General features: G+C 41.0%; 1 protein-coding gene across 1 annotated transcript in view; it reads right to left on the reverse strand.

Moving 5' to 3' along the window:
* Klf7 (KLF transcription factor 7) overlaps window positions 1-21,232 on the reverse strand; it is an 85,526-nt gene that overhangs the window by 25,888 nt on the left and 38,406 nt on the right. Inside the window, 1 exon segment of the mRNA XM_047547341.1 lies at window positions 17,678-18,308. Coding sequence (XP_047403297.1) covers window positions 17,678-18,308 — 631 coding nt within the window.

Genomic DNA, 21,232 nt, shown 5'->3' on the forward strand with positions numbered 1-21,232 from the left:
AATCAGTGCCCACAAGATATAGCCATTGATCGGAAGGGTATGCATCAGGAAGGGCTCCCAGGCTCTGCGCTGAGCACAGCGGACAGGCCATTCAGTATTTATGGTTCATCAAGCATCCTGGGGTCACAGCAGCCTGTTTGCATGAAGTTTTCCTGCAAGAGGCATGAATCATAGATGCTCTGGGGACCTTGGAATTAGTGCATGCTGTTCCAGAGTGCTTTCCTCCTGAAAAGCTCCCAGAGCAAGTACCTCAAGATTCTGCCAAGACAAGAAACACTTTGAAATGCTGCTGGAAATGATGATGGTAATTGATGCTAGACCAGAAAATAAGCTGAAAGCATAGCTAATGGGGCTGACTAGGGTGAGAGGAGGGTGGGGGTCTTTGCTCGAGGACCTCCTTCTTACTTTCTGCCCTAGGAAATTTTGGCACAGCATCGCAGGAGAACAGCCTTTGGAGTCAGACCCGCTACTTACTAGCTGGGTACGTCCAGCCTCTCTAGGCTTCCATTTTCGCATCCTTACTGCGGGAAAACCCTGCCTACATTAAAAGGGTTCAGTGAAATGACAGGTAGAGGACCACTGGCCTGCCTGGTCTATAGAGAACATTCCAGAAGCAGGGCTGTTATTGCTTGGTATTTTTCCTCCCCTCAAACCCAGTCATTACCAGTTCCCAGAGAGGGTGACAGGTGTAAATGAAACTTCAGCTCTTCTCGCCTCTCCCAAGCGGAAACAAGACAAATCTCAAGAAGAGCCAGGTGGGCTATTTTAGCGTTAACTACACAGAGGACCACAGACCAGAGTGTGGCTGCTCTGACATTGGAGGCCGGCTCCTTCCAGGGCAAGCATTATCATGAATAATTAAAGCAAAGCTCTGCTTATCAAAATAAATGAACAAAGGCTGCCTCTGACATAGCAGTCCCTGCCCCCACCTCTTTTGGGTTGCTTTAGGAGACCATTTTTTCCCCCAGTTCCTGCTCCTTCCAATCGGATCATCTTCAGAGGCCTCCCTATCAATTTGGGTAAATTAGCAAGCTTCTCCTCCATATGGACCTGCAGCCGTAAATCACAAATATGAGCGTGTGTAAAATTATATAGCATGGGCCCAGTGTAATAATAAACACATTTATATTTTATAACTGCTGTTTTCTCCACATTCAAGCTGCCTCATTGCCGGGGCCCCAGAGGTTCCCAAGCACTCCCCGCGGCCCCGGTGTGCGGCAGTCTCGCTTCGTGTGCAGTTTCCTTCCCGCTTGTCACAGAGTGCTATCTGTCAAATGCTAGCCGGCTCTTCTTTGTGCTGCGGCAGCGGGCAGGGAACCATACAGGCGCATGGCTCTCTGCAGCAGAACACAGACACAAATGAGCAGGTGACCTTTCAAACCGTGTCAAAACGGGCCCTTGACCCAGAGACCTCAAAACTTCAGTGGTTTTGCTGTCTAAATCACCCAGCTGAAAAGACCGATGTTTGCACAATGTGATTATGTTTACACAAAGATTTAACGCCTCAACAGAGCAAAAGCTGTTCTGTTAATTTTAATTATTGCTTTATTCTTCTCACAACAGATTTTAAAAAAAATGTTTAACAGAGAGCTTGTGGTAATTGATCCCATAAGCTTTGTACCTATGGTCCTTCTGGCTTGTGCAGTGACAATAGTGGGAAGAACACATGCAAAGTTTCCCTGGGCTGAAGAGGATTCTATCCAGTCCCTGGTTTTGCTCATTAAACATTCTTTTCGCAGAAGGACACTAAGGAAAACCATAGAAAAACTTCAAGATCTGACAGTGAGATGGAGAGATACACAGGTGGGTTAGAAAGCACAAGAGCTAATACCAAACGAAGATGGAGGGCCCCGCCAATTATAATGACTTACTATTTCCTGGGCAGGTAGAATAAAATAAAAGGGGGAATGAATTAAAAATACAAAGATGTACAGGAATACAGGATGACACAAAGAAAAATCTATAGGCAAACAATGCTCAGAAAAGTTGTGCCCTCAGGGGTAATGTATGCTATTCCTTCCACCTTCCAGGAATTTGTCTTTTGGTGTTAATATCTTTTCTTTCTTCAAATCCCTGGAAGACAATGCAAGTGCCCATCATCCTGACATTCCTGTGGATCCTTTGGGCAGACTGTTGGAAAGCAGCTATTCTTCTGTGTTGTGTGCTTTTCTGAATACAGAGGAGAGACCACTGCACAGGCCAGGAGAATCATAACTTGAGTTTGGGATCTTTGCCTATTAGTGGATTTCTAATCCCTTTGTTTACCAAGGGTCCTTCAGACATTTAACTCACCCATATCTATCCTCCAAAGAGTGGGCACAAAAAAGAATCAAACAGAAAGATCCCTAAGTCCATATTTTCCATATGAACAAAAATAAAGGCACAGAAATCATTTGTTCCAACTCACCTAGTAAACCTCTGGCACAAGAAGAGGAACGTGCAACTTAGGTGCCAAGGTCCATCCATCCACAGCTTCCTTCGGCTTCTTCTCTAAGCCATCTTCATGAATGTCTGAGTTTTATAATCAGAGAGGACTGCTAAGGTCCATTCTTTCAAGTAATCAGGGAAAAGTTTCTATTTACTATTTCTTGCCCCATGTTCTCTACAACACGCAGGTGACTAGCACTCAGATATCTTTCAAGAATAAATATTTTGTGTTTGTTTGCATCTTTAAAACTAGTTTTCTTTCTTCAAATAGGGAAAAACCAATGAAGGTCATTCCTAAATTCAACCAAAACAGATAGATAATACAAGACAATCATTCTGTTTTCTTAGCTATTCTGAATCCGTAATCACATTGGACAAATCAGATATCACCTCACATGATAGTATATGTGCAAGTTAAAGCAGGATGGCAAATATTAAGCCATTTATTTCCTAAACCATAAATGCAAATAAATTCATTTTTATTCAGGATTATTATTATCACCAAAGAAATAACCAATCTATAAAGGAAAACACAGAGTGTTCTGCTACATTTCATCAGTGATAACTTTAACAATCTTTCTTTGAGCCTCAGTTCACTAATGTGTAAAATGGGTATGATGAGAATATTTTCTCCATAGGTAAGTCAGGGTGAAATGGTATATGTCATGGCCCTTGGCAAGTTATAAAGATCAATACAGGTGAGGTCATTGCTTAGTTGGGTAATGCAATAAAGTGGAAGCAGCCATTCCTAGGCTTGGTACTCAACTGCCTTCTCACTCCCAAAGCCAATTTGAGTAGGAGTGCCTCAGCCTACCCATTCTTTAGCACATCTGCTCTGGGGAACTGACTGAATAACCGTTGCATCTTCAGGTCATCAAGATAAATATTACTAATTCCCAACAGGGTCTAAAACTAAGGTCCGATAACAATTGTGATCCAAAACATGGCACTTACCATGACCCCATGAGGCCAGCTCACTAATGGCAATCTCTCCAAGTGGCAAGGGATAAGCTAATCTGTGTGAAAGCCACAGATGTCACGTACTCCCTATAGCTGCATTCACATGTATGAGAGGAATAATGTCAGCAGTATTATCTCCAAACAGCAAGGACAATGCCATACAATTATAATAGCATATTGTCCATTGTATCTGGGGATGGCACGTCTGACAAAGTTATTTTCTATGCATGTGAATACAGCTGAAAGGGCCAATACATAATTCACATCTCCTGACAAATTGCAGGCAATAAACTATGTGTCCATTAGATAATGCCACTGAAATCCTTTTACCTGAAATAGCACCTTTCTCCCCAAGAACTCAAAATGGTTCCAGTACTTTCCTTATGGTGCTTGTACTAACCAGAACAGTGAAGAACAGGAAATATACTAAAGTAGCAAATACCATGCAATATTCAGTTTTTCCAATAAAACTTCCATTTTCTATCTGAAAACATGTCCATCTTGTTTCTGTACTAACTGTTAATATTCTTTTTGATAATAAGGAAGCCAGTGTTATAAATCAGTGTCACTGCCACACAAGGGGACAGGTAGAGTGGGACTACACCGCATGGCGATGCAGATCCTTAGGGCCAGGATGGCTAGGCCTGTTTCCTGGCAAACCGCCTCTCTGCCACATACGAAGCTGGCAGCTCGTGATTCAAACCCCTGTCTCAGCAAAATCTCAAATTATTACAGGTCAGGAGCCTTCAGCAAAATGGGAGGGGATGGTGCTCGAGAAAGGCTGCAATCACAAATGTTAAATCTAGAAAGCTAAGCATCTAGCAGAGAGGGGCCAATTTTCTCTACATCCTAGGAGGAAACAGTACCTCTTCTAAGTCTCAACAGAAATAACAAATTCTACATTATTTTATATTTAGTCCATACAGTTAAAGAGCATAAAACAAAAGGCCAAGACCTGGATGGTAATCTTAAAAGACTAAGAAAATCTTTTGCAAGTGGTTCAGAGTAACTCAGAGAAGGCGAGGACGGAGAAGGTGGCGTCGGGCCACACTGCTGACACTTGAAGCCCTCCGTTGTGGGGCTGTCCTGGGTACTGTGGGATATTTAACAGCATCCAGCCTTCCATTCACCACATGCCTGCAGCAACCCCCTATCCCAATGCCAAGGAAACGTCTCCAAACATTTCCAAATGTCCCCTCCGCCGGGAGGCAAAATCTCCCCTGGTTAAGAACCCCTGCGTTAAACAATTCAGGACCTCACATTTTGGGAGAAGGTCCAGATGAAAAGGTCTTCTCTCATGTGGAATGACTCTTCAGCCACTGAGAGGAGGTCTCAACACCCTCCTGAACCATCATGTGACTTTCATTTTCCTACTGTACCTCAGTAGTTCTTAAAAGCCTCAGAAGTTCTTAAAAGGCCAGGGAAGTTCCCCCTGGGTGGATCAGTCCTCTGATGAGCAAGCAGGCACGCCAGATTGTGAGCACAGGGTGTTCAGGTGAAGCACAGAGGAAGGAAGAATCCAGCTTTGCTCCTCAAGCCCAGAGCAGCACTGCCCCATACAAGGGACCCCTTTGACTGATTCCCAAAAAAGACATACTATGGGTTAGCAGCAGCCCTTGTGGAGGGTGGGGGGTGAGCAGCCATCAGATTCTTTCCAGATTCCTCAAATAATTTTACTGATATGATAGGTGGCATGGCATGAGAATTAGTAAGCCTGTTTCTGGGACTAAGGAGGATCCAAAGGTTGAAGCATCTACACATGGAATATCTTCTTTTCTTGTCCTCAAAGCACATCTGTATATTGGTGCTCTCACTACTGCTTTAAAGATGGACACAGCCAAGGAAAAAGATCTGCTCTGCCAGGAAACACGAAGAGAGGGAGCTCAGAAGTACAGACTGATGTTCCCTCACCACTGGCACTAACCATGACCACCACATCCACCTTCTAAGACCTCCACCTTGAGTTTCCAGGGTCTTTCTAGAACCATATGGTGGATACATAACCACATCCAATTCATCCAGTGGGTAAGGAATGGGACTGGGCAAGATAAACGCCCAGGATTTCTTTGGACTTTTTGATCTACATCCCACTTAAGTCAAATAGTGATGATTCACAGAACACTTGACAATTTGATATTCTAGTAATCCTCTGTCAACAAAGACCAAACCTTCAAAAAATCAAAACCAATCCTTTCCCAATCTCATGATATGTCAGGTGATAAAGGAATATTCTAACTTTTGATGCTTTCTCCCATGCAAATGGCTAAGTCCTTTAGTAGACAAATACTTATGAGTGATTAACAATTGGCCCTCTTATAACAGAAATACTACTATAGGTCTTTGATAGTTATCCTCTCATAATGAAATTTTTCTCTTGCTCTTTGAATACTACTAATGGCTACTTAGTTTCCTGGAAACCTATGGACTGCTGCAAGATTCCTTCTACCGGCCCAGCCTGCCTGGAGGCCTTCCTCCAATTCTGAGGATATGTTAGGGAGAAATGATTCCACAGAACTTGGTCTTATCTCACAGTGGAAGAGCCTGTAGCTCAGAACAGGGCTCTGTCTGCTTCACTTTTCAAAGGGGATGGTAGATCTCATTAGTATGGGGAAATGAGTTATCCATTAGTGTCAAATAAGAGTTGCCTTTACTAACTATTTCTGTGCATAGTCAAACAACATGCTCTGAGTTTTCTCAATAAAACAGTACCTTCCCAGGAGGATGAAGTCGCCTCTTCAAGGGCTCCCAATTGACATACACTTTCTCAACCATTTAAAGTAAAATCTCCTTGGAGTGTGACTTCACTTCTGAAGAATCTTCCTCCTCACACTTTCAGTAAGAATTTCAATAATGATGAAATGAAACTTTTACTTCAACAGATGATCACATTGACATGGAAAGTAATTACATTTTTTACTTTTTCTTGCTCACAAAATTGATTTCAGGTTTATTTCGCACTATACTGTTCTTTTGTCCTAAGAAACTGTGTGTGCAAAACGTGGGATAAAATGCAACATATCATCCACAAACATGTGGACATGTGCTGTGCACAACAGAGGAATAATGGAAAATCAGAAGGGTCTAGAAGCTCCTGTATTTCTTTGTCATGAATAAAACAGTTGGGAAAATCCCATAATGCTTTTAGTGCATTTTATTTTGTACTCTACCAAGGAGAATCATTACAAAAGAACTCAGTCTATTTAAGGGATAAAGAGGCAAACCTTTAAGACACTAAAGATGCTGTTTTGTTATCAAGCTAGAAATTTTAATGTTTCTGCAAATTCTAGTAGTGTCCATGTCAAATGTAGATTCTGCCAGTTTTGTTCTTAAAAAGACTAAATCCATTGTTTATGTGATAAGTTTTCAAATATCTTGTTTCTTTTAAACTATAATCACAAGGTATCTACAGAGAAAAGAAAGACTTCAAGAGTCTAATGTGTTTTCATAGCTGAAGGATTTATATGAGAAAGCAGGATGAGGGGACGCAGGTGCCAGACATTGTGTAGAATTTGCACTTATGCTCCATTAATTGCCAGCATATCTTCCTCTCCCTTTTTCTCCCCTCCCCCCATTAAATCCCTCCGGAAAACAGCAGAGCAGCAGGCCCAGGCTGGTACCCAGCAGCAACACCAGGAGCAGAAGTAGCCAATTACCCTCCAGAATACAAAGAGGGTGGGAGGAGGGGAAATGATGCAGTTACCTAGCAACCAGAAAGAGCAGAAACAGCTGTGTAGCAGGCCCAGGCTGGTACCCAGGCAGAAACAGGATAGCCAATTAGCACACTGTATTTAATGCTGATGTGGTTTCCTAGTAACAAGCTGTACAAGTCTGTCTGTTGCATTTTTTCTCCCCCTCCCCTTTTTCCTCAATCATGCACAGTATTACTATTTGCCCTAATTACTGTTTCTCCACTGCTTCAAGCAACTATTATTTTGTCCCCAGAGAAATTGGAAGAACTCAGAAAAAAATCTTCTGTAATGACAGTATTTAGTTTCAAATTCAGTTTAGCTGTAAGCCTTGAGATACTAAACAACAACAAGAAGGAATGGAAAAACAAAAAACAAAAAATCCAGCAAATCACCTTCTGCTTAGATTTAGGCAAAGGTAATCTATGTCACCTTTTCTACATGTCAGTATATTTACGTGTGAATAAAACGAAAACATTTAATAATAAATACTATCATTTTGCTGCACACGACATTTTCAAATAGGTTTACTGCACTGTGTAGTTGAATTTATTCCTATTGATTTTCTGACACTCTCTCCTAAATGTTAGGAACATAAAATGTCTTATTATCTATATCAGAAAAGGGAGCTGTATCTTTTGTTGCTCTTTTAAAAATACCAATACTAGTTTCAATAGGTTCATGACCAATTGAGAATTCAATATATGAGGAATCATTATTTCATTTCTGCAAGTTGAGCGTGAGTGAAAGATGCTGTACATCCCACAGTAAGGGGATTCAAAACGCCATGCTATGAGTGTACAATCAAGCAGTGAATCCCATTGAGGTGACATTAAATTACATGAACACACAAAGTGAAGACAGAAAACTTCAAAACTGCAAAGTTACCCTCACATGTTTCCTACCACTTCTTGCTGTTTATAGAGAGAATACAAGCCAGAATTAACTTTTTTGGTGGGTCCTATTCATTATCACACAGATTATATAATTCTATATTTCTTAGAGCATCTATTGCTCCAGAACCTCTCTCAATTAAAATTGGCATTCATACTAGAAAAACCCATAGGACTTCTTTCAAAATATCCCTGATATGCAAACAACAAGGACTCCAGAGGAAGATATAAGATACCATAAGACATCTACTTAGATAATTCTCTACCATGGAGGAAAAGGGCTTTCTTAGTTGAGGATTGCTTCTGCCTCCTTGCCTGAAACAAAAGGATTAAAGGCATCTATTATCTTTAGCTCATCTAGTGAAATAGGTAAAACAATTCCCCAACAAATAAAAAAAAAATTTTATATTGTTTGCCTGAAAACAGTATATACCACTTCACTGAATTCCTTCCATAGATTAAATGTTAATTATGATAATGAAAAGAGGTATATTCTGAAGGCAGAAACAACAAAAGAAGCCTAAATATGTTTTATGATACCAAATGGATGGTTTATAATATAAAACAGCTTTAAATTATGAATGCATTTTATTTTGCAAACAAAAATAAAAAGACACTTATCTGAATGCAGATAAGTTTTGAAGGGAAGAAAGGATACAGGGTTCAAGAAGAAGGCAGTCTTCCAAAGACAAAGCTGGAGCTAGACTGAGGAACTGCCAATGGGGCACCCTGATCTTCCATGCCCTCAAAGCTTATGGGGTTCAACTCTTAGGTAAGCCTCCATCCATCTATATCCATAAGCATAGATGGTGAAGGACAGGGTAAGGAAAACAGAAATGGTAAGCTTGATTCTCACTGCAGATATTCCTAAATAATTTAGGTGGCTTGTGCTCCATTATATAAGCTAAGCAGGTCCTACTGCTGATGGATGAAACCAGCACACTGCAGAAATAGGGCCTAACTCCAGCACTGGCTGGCTGAATAACCAACACATTAAAAAGTTACCTTCGATTACTTTGGGCAGTCTTACCTCTACCAACATTTAGCATGAAAACTGTCAAGTCAATACATTATATGAAAAAGTGGCTGTAAAGAAGTTACTCTTAAAAAATGTAGAACACACAGCAGCAAGGGAGGGTGACAGCCCAGGGATGGGGTGGAGAGGGAAATGCTGCCCCAGTTTCCAACACTCCCCATCACAGTCTCCCTTCTTACTTGAAGACTCCTGAATTTCTATTAATAGTCTCCATCACTGAAAATTAAGAAAATAGGCAAACCTGCATGAGTTGTACACTGTTGGCCTCTGTGTAAGCTACCTATCATCAGTATCTTGCTACCAGATCCTGATGTGGAAGAGGGGAAAGGAAGGCTGCCATGGCAGGAGGAGAGGAGTGTAGAGGGCGTCAGGGATGGGGCTTAGGTGGGGAATGCAGAAGAAAGGAAGAGCTGTCCAATTGGCCACCATTAGGGTGGGGACAAAGAGAATCTACCTGGTTGGGAAGGATCAGGTTTTCTTCATTGGGTACCGGCACAGCCTAGCAGAGCCATGTGGGTTGGATTCCCAAACACTTCTTTCTAGCTTTACAGAACCAACTTCTTTATATGAAAAGTTTTTTCCTACTGATCCATTATCAAGGTTTCAAGTGTCATTTCTATTAAATTCGAACTGAATAATTTTCAAAGTCACATATTTTACAAATATCTTTTCATCTGTCCTCAATTTTTAGCTTTTTTAGAAAAAAGAATCATTCCTGAGGGGTGATTTTGGATTTTGGGGTTTTTTTAGGGGGTGGGTATGGAAGATTGAACTCAGGGGCGCTTGACCACTGAGCCACATCCCCAGCCCTATTTTGTATTTTATTTAGAGACAGGGCCTCACTGAATTGCTTAGCTCCTTGCCATTGCTTAGGCTGGCTGTGAATTCACCATCCTCCTGTCTCAGCTTCCCGATAATTTTTTTTTTTTAAAGAGTTTTGTAAATTACCCATGACTTTCTTTTTTCCTAATTCAAACGTAATGACTCCATTTTTGTTTCAACTTCAGGAGACATAGGAAAATTATTGCCTACCACCAGTGAGTTCTTATAACATCATCTTGGCTCTTTATAAAGCTCTATTTAACTTTCCCTAAACCTCCATCGTAGTATGTGCAGGACAGCATGATCATCATGGTTGGTGCTATTTCTACTATAACGGAGATGACCTCTGTACGTTACCTGTTTACTAAAGGGCACCATCACTCCAAGGTTCACGCTTGACCTTCCCAACATCAACTTTTCATATGTACAGACATCTTACAGTCCACTTTTTCTCTTTTCTATCAAACAGAGCTGGGCCTAACGTTTAACTCTTAGAATTCATAAGATTCTATTACCTCCACTGCCTTTTCTCAAGAGAGATTCCTCTTATATCCTTCCTGCCCAGCTCCCACCTCACACCACTACACTACACTCTTTTGAGAACAGGTTCCAAATACAATGGCTTTATTAAACTATAATTTAGGCTTCTGTATCAAAAAGTGAGATTCTGAGAGATGGAAGAAGGAATGGTATATACTACAGCAAATATTCAAAAAATTGTTAATCATGAAATCCTCATTGATTTCACATTTTTCCTTTCTTCTTGATTCTTATTTTAACATATTTATTGTGAGACTACCAATTATTCATTAAAAGGACATCTGGAATAGCCCACAAAAGTCTACTTTTGGGAGGGGGTTATTGGGGATTGAACTCAGGAGCACTCGACCACTGAGCCACATCCCCAGTCCTATTTTGTATTTTATTTAGAGACAGGGTCTCATTGAGTTGCTTAGTGCCTCGCTGTTGCTGAGGCTGGCTTCAAACTCTTGATCCTCCTGACAGTTTCCTGAGTCACTGGGATTATAGGCGTGCACCACCACACTGAGCTAAAAGTCTACTTTTATTATCACATTATAATGATAAAACAAATGTGCTTATTGTATGTATGCCGAGTTGAAGCCATTCTACCCAATATGTTTACATAGTTATCTTTATAATTGTTATGATTTATCATATTGCTAAATTATCATGTGGTATAGTTCTTAAGTTTCCAGAATTATAAATTTCTCCCATTCACTTTTTTCCCATGTCACATCCCTTCCTTTCAAACTCCTCTTAAGCTTCTGAATATGCTAAATGCAAACTATCACACTCTCACACTACATTCTCTCCACCTCGTGCGTGAACCGAACATTTAACCCTTATTCTTGTTTCCATCCCATAATCAGGGTCTAATGAGCTTCTGCCTCAACTCATGGATAAACTTCATTAGCAGCCAAGTGTCTCAACATATTAAAGACCCTTTAGTGTCTTAAAATCACCCTGTTTAAGGTGCTATTGTATAAATTCAAAGAATTCTTATCCACGGCACCGAGGAAGTTGAAAGTGGGCAATAGATCCCCTACTGCTCAACACTGGGGTATTTAATTTTATCCTGCTGATATGCCTGACCTTGAATTAGGTCTTCTATTTATACCAGTTAGTGTATTATCACATTGGCACCATTTAAAAAGATGAACAGCATCAAAATAATAATAATAATAATATCCTGTCCACAAAGGTGACTCTTGCTCCAGAATGTTCCATGTTGCCTCCTATTAGTGATACATGCCCCTACTCTCATCCAATGCCCATTTTTCTTCAGAGGTCTTTTCAGATTGGCTGCCCTAGTCTCCTTTGATGTGTCTGGATGCCATAGTGTCTCATATCTATATTATTATTTTTGTATCTATTTTATAATTACTATGGGTACTTAATATTCATTTGTGGAATGACTGAGGAACAAATAAAGGAAATGCAAAGTAAGGTAATTATTAAATAGGATGCAGGCCTAAGGACCAGGAGACATGGGTCAACTTTTAATTCTGCCAAGGGGGCAGGACAGAGCCCAGGTCAAGTCATATTTACACTTACGCTCCTCAGTTTCCCCTAATATTTCATAATTCTTGCCTTTTTTTATTTCATAGGAAAAAGACTAACATTTGTGACATTAATGAGTGAACTGGCACCGCCACACGGAAGTATCCCCCTAATCATAAGATTAAAAAGAAAAGTAACGGTAATGACCATGATAATAGTGTAGTCACAGCAACAACTGTAATGGCCTGGAAAGAGGGGGCCATTCATTCATTCCTGTCATTTCCTTGTACTGGTTTAGGCAGCCGAGAGGTCATCTGTCTAAATATGTTTAAGAACCCTTTTAACTCTTAACTGTTTATTTAAAGGAGTTTTCATTATTCGTTTGTATTTAAACAATATATGCTTCATTTCCTCTTGAGAACGGATCATGAAAAAAATCCATCTGACTGTTCCCCCATCACTGGTTAGCAGAGAGGTTAAGAGCGTGGGCTAGACCAACTCAGTGGTTCACAGCCTTGTGCAGCCACCTCTGTGCTGTGTGATGCTAGGCACCTCAGTGACCTCTTTGGGTCATCTCAGTTTCCTCGTCTGTAAGACAAGATAATAGCACCCATGTGCTATTTAATATGAGAATCAATAGGGTTAATATTTGTAAAACAGGTGAAACAATGCCTGGTACTTAGCAACTGCTTTCCAAACATTTATTAAAGAAAGAAAATAAACAAATTATATTTCAAACTTTGAAAAACTTTCATTAAGTGCACACTATGAGCACTTATGTTTGCCTCCTCCACGATACACTTTTCCTTTTGTTTGAAATATGTTTATTCACCTTTTCATTTGAAAATGAACTATAAACCCTGATTGAACTTACAGATCATGCTACCTCTGGATACGATAAGGCTTGCTCCAAAGCAAACGCAGAACACTAAGCACACTGCACACTTGTATTATCATCTACCTGGAAAGGCATCCAATTACACCCTTCAGTGCAAAATCTATCACCACCTGCATTCTCAATTCCAGCTACTCCAGTCTATGGCAATGGTCCTCCAGGTAGCACCTGAGAGACTCTGGCTTGTTCATATGAACTTTAACAGTGACCAAAAACCTGAGATTGAATTGCAGGCCTTTATCTGGACTTTACCAACACAACTCATTCTTAACAATATAAATGTAGATGTGATTTTTATGAATTTCCAAAATTGAAAAGTCAACTCACTTAGCACAAAGTACTATTTCAATTTCAGGTTTTTCCTTTCTTCTAAGAAGTGACCCAGAAGAAATGTGGGAAGTAATTCTTTCTCATTTTGCATAGAAAGTACGAACATTTTAACAAACTGTGTTTGACCGAAATTGAGCACAATAAAGGGATTACTTTTTATATTGGAAGTCAAGTTTCTTCTTCCATCAAAATATCAGCATCATAGCTGACTCCAGGAAGATGGACGACAGCATGATTGCAGTGGATGAATAATTGAGAGAGAAAAATGTATCATACAAAGACCAGTAAACAGAGTGGGAGACAAGGGTGTGCCACGGCTTGGCTGCTGAAGGACATCTGTACTCTTGTGCCAGCAGTAAGTGCTCCTCCCAATGAATAAACCATATGTCCATTTTCATATGCTTCCTTTCCCTAAGATCCTGCTATTCTCTTTGTCTCATGTCCTACCTCATCTTCTTTCACCTCCAGCCTGCTTCCTTCCCCCCTCACTAACTTCACCTCTTTGGGCAACCAGTATTTATGCCCCAGCTACCAACTTGAACATCTGCTAGCTTTAAAAAAAAAAAGAAAGAAAGAAAATCATCTCATTGCTTAATATCCTCCAGGGCAAAAAGTTTGAAGGATTCAGCATCCTCAAAAAACAGCCAGAGAAGGAAAAAAAAAAATGCATATCTTTTCCAGTTCAGTGAATTCTATCTATATAAAGATTAAATGAATAACACTTTAAAAATTCCTCAATGCAAGCAAATCCATGTCACCGACAATGTATTGTCTTTCTTTATGCAGAGAAGATGGAGACTCACACATTTTTTTATTTTATTTCACTTTTGCAACTGTGTCTCCTTTGCAATATATTACCATATAAAAGAGATATGGCATAAATATAACTCTAGAGAACAAAATGCCGATATATCTCCTTCTCTGGGATGCTTTTCTTATTTCTCTCCCTTTCTTTATTTTCTGTCTCAAAACACCTCTCCACCTAAAAGATAAAAGATTTATTTCCATTGAATTAAACTGAGTCCTTCTCCAGCACCACAAATAATCATAATCATAATTATAATCATAATTTTTTAAAAAGCTAAGTGAGTCCTATGCTAAAATAGTTTGCCTGAATCCATCCAGAGTCCATTTGTGAAAACTTCATTTCAATATTTGGTCAGCAGCTCTTCTCACTCCACTCCTATAGCAGCAAGACGCTTTTCCACCCGAGTTTCCATCGCCCATATACCTTTGCCCTCAAGTTTTCACCAGTCCATTTCCCTGATATGTTTACACTTAATTTAATTCCATCCGTCATGCTTTTTTCATTAGTCTTAGTTCATCCACACCACATAAATTATCACCTTTGTTTTCAGTTCCCCATGTGCCCCATTCACACCAATTCCAAATAAATACTTCTGATTCTCCTCCATTTCATCCAAATTAATTCATAGCCTCTCTTCCATCCTCCATCCCGATCCCACCTCCCTCTTATCTATCTCTCTCTTCTTCCATGCTGGTCTGTGAGAAAGGTTTTCACAGGCAGAGTGCTTCTGTAGGACACGAGGCAATGACTTGCGAGCTGTCAGGAAAGCCACTCTGCATATTACTGCCAATCTCTGTGGGCTAATGTCTGCAGGGCCAGTTTTACCCTCCTTCCCTGGTGCCCATGAGCAGCATCACCCCACACCCCACTGGCCAACCACTGGAAGTGAGGGGAAAAAACCGCTTACTTTTTGGAGGTACAGGTTGAGTATCCCTTATCTGAAATGTTTGGCACCAGCAGGGTTAGAGATCTTGGATTTTGTCTGATTTTTGAATACTTGCATGCACATAATGAGATAACTTCATTTATGGTTCCTGTTCTTATACACATAGCTGGAATTTTAAACAATATTTTAAGTGTTTCTGCATTTTGACTGACTTGTCCCATGAGGTCCAGGGTGGAATATTCTACTTTGTGGTATCCTATAGGTTCTCAAAAAGTTTCAGACTTTGGAGCAGGGCATAGTGATGCACGTCTATAATCCCTACTACATGGGAGGCTGAGGCAGGAGAACCAGAAGTTCAAGGCCAGTCTTGGCAACTTAAGGAGACACTGTCTCAAAATAAAATAAAAAGGGCTGGTAGTATAGCTCAGTGGTAGAGCACCCCTGGGATAAATTCCCAGGACCAAAACACTTTTGGAGTTTGGGATTAGGGATACTTGACCTGTATTTAACTCCGGCTAACTGGTTCATTTCTAGTTTACATAAAGCTGCTTTTCACTCAATTATCACTATTCAATGTCAAGAACAATACTAATAACTATAATCAGCAATAACAGTAATGAGTTTTTACTATCAGCCAATTTCCTAATTTAATCTTCAAAACAATCTATGAGGTACGTGGAATGGCACTATTTTACAGATGAGGAAACAGAGAAGATAAATAACTTATCCAGGTCATGAATCCAGGAACTGGTAGAGCCAGAACGCAAGCCCAAGTCTACCTAACCACAAGCCCTGCTCTAACGCCCCTGCCATGCTGCCTTTCTAATAAGGCCTGCTGCCTCCTTCAGTGCGTTCCCCACAGGGAGGAGCCTCGGCACTGCAATCCACCACAAGGCAGTGGAGGCGGGCGCTGGGGAGCATAATGGACTCCACCTTGGTAGTCACACTGGGTAGACAATGTTCCAAAAACAATGTGCCAAATAATGCATCAATCATCACATCTTCCACTATCTCTGCTGGAAAGAAAGGATAGAAAGAAGAAAATGCTGCACATCCCCCAAAAGAAAGTCTGCTTCGCCAGAGTGGCCTAGCCTTAGTGTCAATGATTCTGAAAGGTGTCCACAATTACGAATTCTACGACCCCAACAAACCTCGACCATTCTTGGTTCACGGTGCTTCCTCTGGCTTTCTGGGGTGAGGGCAGGAAATTAGTCATGCATTAAAACCAGGGGGCAATGCAATGTCTTTATTTATTTACTTTAGAGAGAAGGAATATAAATAAAAAATACTTTCAGGACAAATTAGAGAAGGGAAAAAAATGGACAATATGAGGAAGCATTAGGCTTCACATATGTGGAACCCAAATTCTGCAGCAAAACCATGAATGGAACCCTACACCTGAGCCACAGGACTGAAAAATTATGTTAGGAGATGATCCCATGAAGCAAGGAAGAGCCACATGGGAAACTAAGTTAGTATTTGAAGGACATGCCAGGTCCTGATGTAAGGAAGCAATGTCTGGTCTCACCATCTCACAGGAGTAAATTTGAGTTTCGAAATAGCACTTTCATCCGGTCACATTTATGCATACCTACTTCAGGAAAGTTCTTTAGTACAGCACAAAGACATTTCATGGACCATCGGAGCTGAAAGGGGCCTCAAGAGCCAGATTGTTTGACAGATGTAGAAAATGAGGCCCATCAAGATAAAGAAATGTACTCCAAGTCACGGAGCTAGTTAGTGGCAGTTAGAACTAGAATCCAGGGTGCTCTGATCTTCCAGTCAGTGGTCTTCCTGGTGCACACTTCCTTGGTGGCACAGTCCACAGTCACACAGAATACCAGATACTTCTCTTATCTCAGATGCTATCATCCACTTTTCTCTAGAATGCTCTTATTCTTCCATTTATACCTTTGGGGATTTTCCTTATTCAGCTTGCAGTGTTCAAGCACTATGCAAAAGTCATACAAGTCATATGCTCTTAGTGACCCACTTAAAAACCACCAATCACAGCAATTGCTCCTAGTAGCACCCTACTAGACCAAGAAGAGACACTACCCACAAGCTACAATCTCAAAGCAAAGAACAAAGACCAGTTTAAGGATACCGTCAATCTCTCTCTTTTCTGTGTGAACCTCACTCTTCTAAATGATCCCATTGCTCAAAAGATCAATATGAGTCCTTGGAATCACCAGAGAAGTCCTGAGTGGAACATACAGGCCCTCTCCCTCCCCCACCCTCCCTTACCACACACATAGCAATGTAATCACTTTAGCAACTTCTCAGTAACAAGCTCATTAAAAAGCAATTCTGCCATCTCTCCATAAAGCACGCGCCAGAGAACAATGCAAAAGAGGAGATGCCAATTAATTATAGAATGATCACATCTAATGAACTCTGAAACCCTCCTGCTGTTGGTGACTTTGATGAAAAATCAGGGATGCTGGGAAAAGAGTGAATAGGGACACCCTAGCCACCTTGTTTAACTGTGAATGCTTTCAAGAGCACCTCCTTGGATTCTGGTGTTGATGAAACCTGCAAGCTAAGAAAACAAGGACAAGCATCGGCGAAGGGACCAGAGTCTGTACCACATACACGTACACACAGCGTGAGTCACGCTACCAGATTCCCTCCCGTCAGCCTCAGAACTCTCTGAGTCTATGCTGTGGTTAGCATTGCCTCTGAAAGCAGCTCTCAGCCAGCCAGTGACAAACCATGTCCTGCACTTGGGGCATCTTGAGGTTTCAGGGTAAAGAGTGTCATTCTGCTTCCCCACCCAGGCCCTCCTGCTCCTCTGTCACCTCCTACTCAGCACGAAGGCCACTGCCTAGAACAAAGAGGAGCCCTTCCCACCTCAAGGCAAAAGCAGGGAAAAGAGGAAGAAACCACATGCGGCCAACTTGTACCACTACCTGTGTGAGTCCTCTGGTGGGCCTTTAAGTGGGAGCTTTTTGTATAAACTTTCCGGCACCCGTTAAACTGACAGCGGTGAACCCTCTTCTTGTTTTCGGGGCATGCTTCCGCCCCTACCCCTCCTTGTTCACTGTCGCTCTGTCCACTCTTAACTGCCCCAGCTGGCGCTACGGAGGCGGCTGCTGCTGCCACCCCTCCCACCTTTACTGAGCTCAGTGCAGCCTTCTTGGCCACCAGTTTCAACGTCACCGTGCCATCCACGGCTGAGAGAGTCTGTGAGGTTTTGACCAGATGGCGGCTGAGCTCAGGGGACGATGGGGGCGTTAATGAGGTCACTGCGTTGAGCTGGGCCTGGTTGACGGCTGTGTAGCTGTCTAGAGAAGAGCTGGTTGGCTGGAGGCTGAGGCAGGTCTCAGATAGCAACTTGTCCCGAGAGAGCAAAATGTCCACTGCAGAGCTCTTCTCACAGATGGTGGCTTCCACTGGGAGCAGCAGGGGGTCTAAGCGCCGGAAGCTTTCCTCAATGCACGGGGGAGGAGAAGCATGGAGGAAACAGTCCAAGTCCTCACCAAAGGTCTCCGAGATCCGCCTGGGCTCCGTCTGTAGGTAGCGTTCCAATTCAAGGCATGTCTGCAGAGAGGAAGGAGGGAGGGAGAGAAATAACCATCAGAGGCAAAGAACACCGGGAGGCCACCGTTGACAGGCAGAGGGGGAAGGGATGGAGAATGGCTTCATGGCTGGTATCTGAAATGCTCTCACGGAAAGGTCTGACCCTGCTATTTACTCTCTAAATACTTCTCAAGGGTTCAGAAGGGTCCCATCGTATGACTTCAATTACTGTAGCTAAAGGACAACTAGAGTCCCAGAAGAACTATCTCACACCTTCAAGATCCCAGAGAACTCAAATGCCAAAATGATGATCTCCTGCCCTTCAACTCAATTCAGCAGGTAGGATGCCCCAGGCATCCCCAGGATTTCCCATGGAAGCAAGAAGCAAATAGAAACAGATAAGACTTCCCATATTCACACTTCCATTCTTTAAATAGATTTGATCGAGTCACAAAAATAAGTCTATTCTCCAACTTGTTCTAAAGAACAGAGCATGTCCACTTAAACCAAGATGTGACCTCAGCAGCAATTAACCAACAGCAAGACCTGGCTTAAGCATGAATTTTCCAACCAGGAGGGATGGATCTTGTTCTAAAGAATGCTTACCATAAAGTCTCTGAGGCATACAACAAAACCTCTGATGCTCACATCAAGTTTTTAAAAATACAATTCCAACACACTATGTGGCAAGGGGCATGAATTTCATTACCGTGGTTTAGCATCTCTGACTACGTGATAAAAATAAGTTCAAATGCAGCTATTGAGACCTGTTAATGATAGGATCCTACATATCTCAACATAAAAATTTTCCCCTGATAAAGAAATAGAGAAGAACCAAAAGGTTTAGTTTCAACAAATCTTCATCCTTGGTGCCCATAAGTTTTTGTAAGTTGATAGTAGTACTTCCATGGCAAAAGTAGATACTTAAGAAGTTTGTATTCTAATGCTCTTCTCACTTAAAAATTCTGCTACTCTAGACTCTAGCATGAAACTATATTGCTAACTTGCACTATTGGTCCAATTTGCTCCATCCTCTGGGCTTCTAATGACACATTTTAATGTGACTGCCTCCCAATTGAATGCCTCCGTGAAGCTTCTATGCTTTCAACCAGAATTCTGATTCTAGGCTTTTATTCTGCTATGCATGTATTTTAATGATATACCTAGTCGTGTTGTATCTGTCAAGGATTTTATTTTGGTGACATTTCAAAAGATTGGATTTTAATCAGACTTCTAGAAAAACTCTGTATTACTGAATAAGAAAACCAGATTCTTAAGTATGAATCAGCTTTGGGCTTCACAGTTGATTTTTAATGATATGAACTAATGAATGGTTCTCATCTTCATTCAACACTCATGTCACAGTGTTTATTCAACTACTGCGCCCAAAGCAAGTCGCAGGACTTTGTATGTGATAGAATGATAAAACACGGGACTAGATCCATGCAATATACATGGAGGTGCAGAATAAATGATCACAAGCTAGAGATGACATGAATTTACAAAACACAGTGACCCCAAATAAATATCGTACTATAAAGTGAATTGGTCAGGGGATGAGTGGTAATGAACTCTCTAGTATGAAGGTATCCATCGAGGAAAGCTTAATGGAAAAGTAAGATTTGATTGCTTTACTTTTTGATTAAATGGTAGCTCTGGCTCAGTAACTTCTCAGCACTTTATACTAGAAACCAATACTACAATATTACTATCTTCTCAGTTCTAGAAATTTGCATTATCCTCACTTTTCCAGAAACTCCATGTCTCCAAAATTTTCCCCTTCCCTTTCGTATCTTATTGCCAGAAATTATCATTTACTTCTCCCCAATACTGAAATTCCCAGTCTTAGCTTCAGTCAGTTCACAACTGCATTATAGAAGCTACTCTTGAAACCTCTCTTAATGTCTCTTCCCTTTTTGGAAATGCTGCCAATCAAGCACAGTGTCTAGCACCCAACAGATACACAATATCTGCCAAATACACAATCAATCATATGCTATTACTTCAGTCATTCTTCCCCATTCTTCAAAAGCCATCTTCTGACACCCAAACCTGGTACCCACCTTAACCCTGACACCCCACCATGTTCCCAAGTAATGGGAAAATATCTGCCCAGTTCTCCAACTTTCCTCTTTTGAATATGTATCTGTCATCAAAATCTGCTTCTGTTGACTCTCAAGTGTATTCAGGTAGTTGCTTTATTTTTATGCTTATTATTTTACTGTTATTTTTAATAGAGGAATCCATTATCATTAGGGATAGAAATTTTTTAAAAAGTGTTGTTTAATTTCTGGATATTTTGGAATTTTCTAGATATCTTTTTATTATTGATTTATAGTTTGATTCATTTGTGCTCAAATAACATACTTTATAGGATATCAATCCTTTCGAACTTATTGAGGTTTACATTATGACCCAGAGTATGTTCCATCCCGCTGAGGTTGGAGGTCTTGGAAATGACCACTAATACAGATCTTTTGGGAACATAATCATAATGCTTCTTGAGCTTTGCCCAAAGGGAAGAACCAGGTCTTTAAGACATGGATATGTTCCAAGTTAAAAAAAAAAAATCAGCTGAATCATGGGTTATAGGGTGTCCTTGAGGTTATAGGATAGTCCCTGCCTCCCACACAAGGACTAATTCATACTTCCAGTCATTGTTGTCTATGGACAGAGCCTTAGTGTGCCCTGTATACTTACATGCTTCCCAGCTCAAAGATTTGAAAGTCACTAAGAAAATGATTGATAGGGGTTCATCTCTCTTCACAGTCAGAGTTCTGAGAAATTGAGATATTCTAAACACTAATCTGGGAGGATTAAAAAATAACCTTCCCAATATTCCCTGGTTTGCATCCCAGGAGCACATGAGTCATACTTATGATCTAGACATGGGGAGACCTCGTTCACTAAAATCCGGACCCCTTCAGAGAGGTTATAACTTGCAA

The sequence above is a fragment of the Sciurus carolinensis genome, chromosome 3 (genome assembly GCF_902686445.1).
Source record: "Sciurus carolinensis chromosome 3, mSciCar1.2, whole genome shotgun sequence".
Lineage (NCBI taxonomy): Eukaryota > Metazoa > Chordata > Mammalia > Rodentia > Sciuridae > Sciurus > Sciurus carolinensis.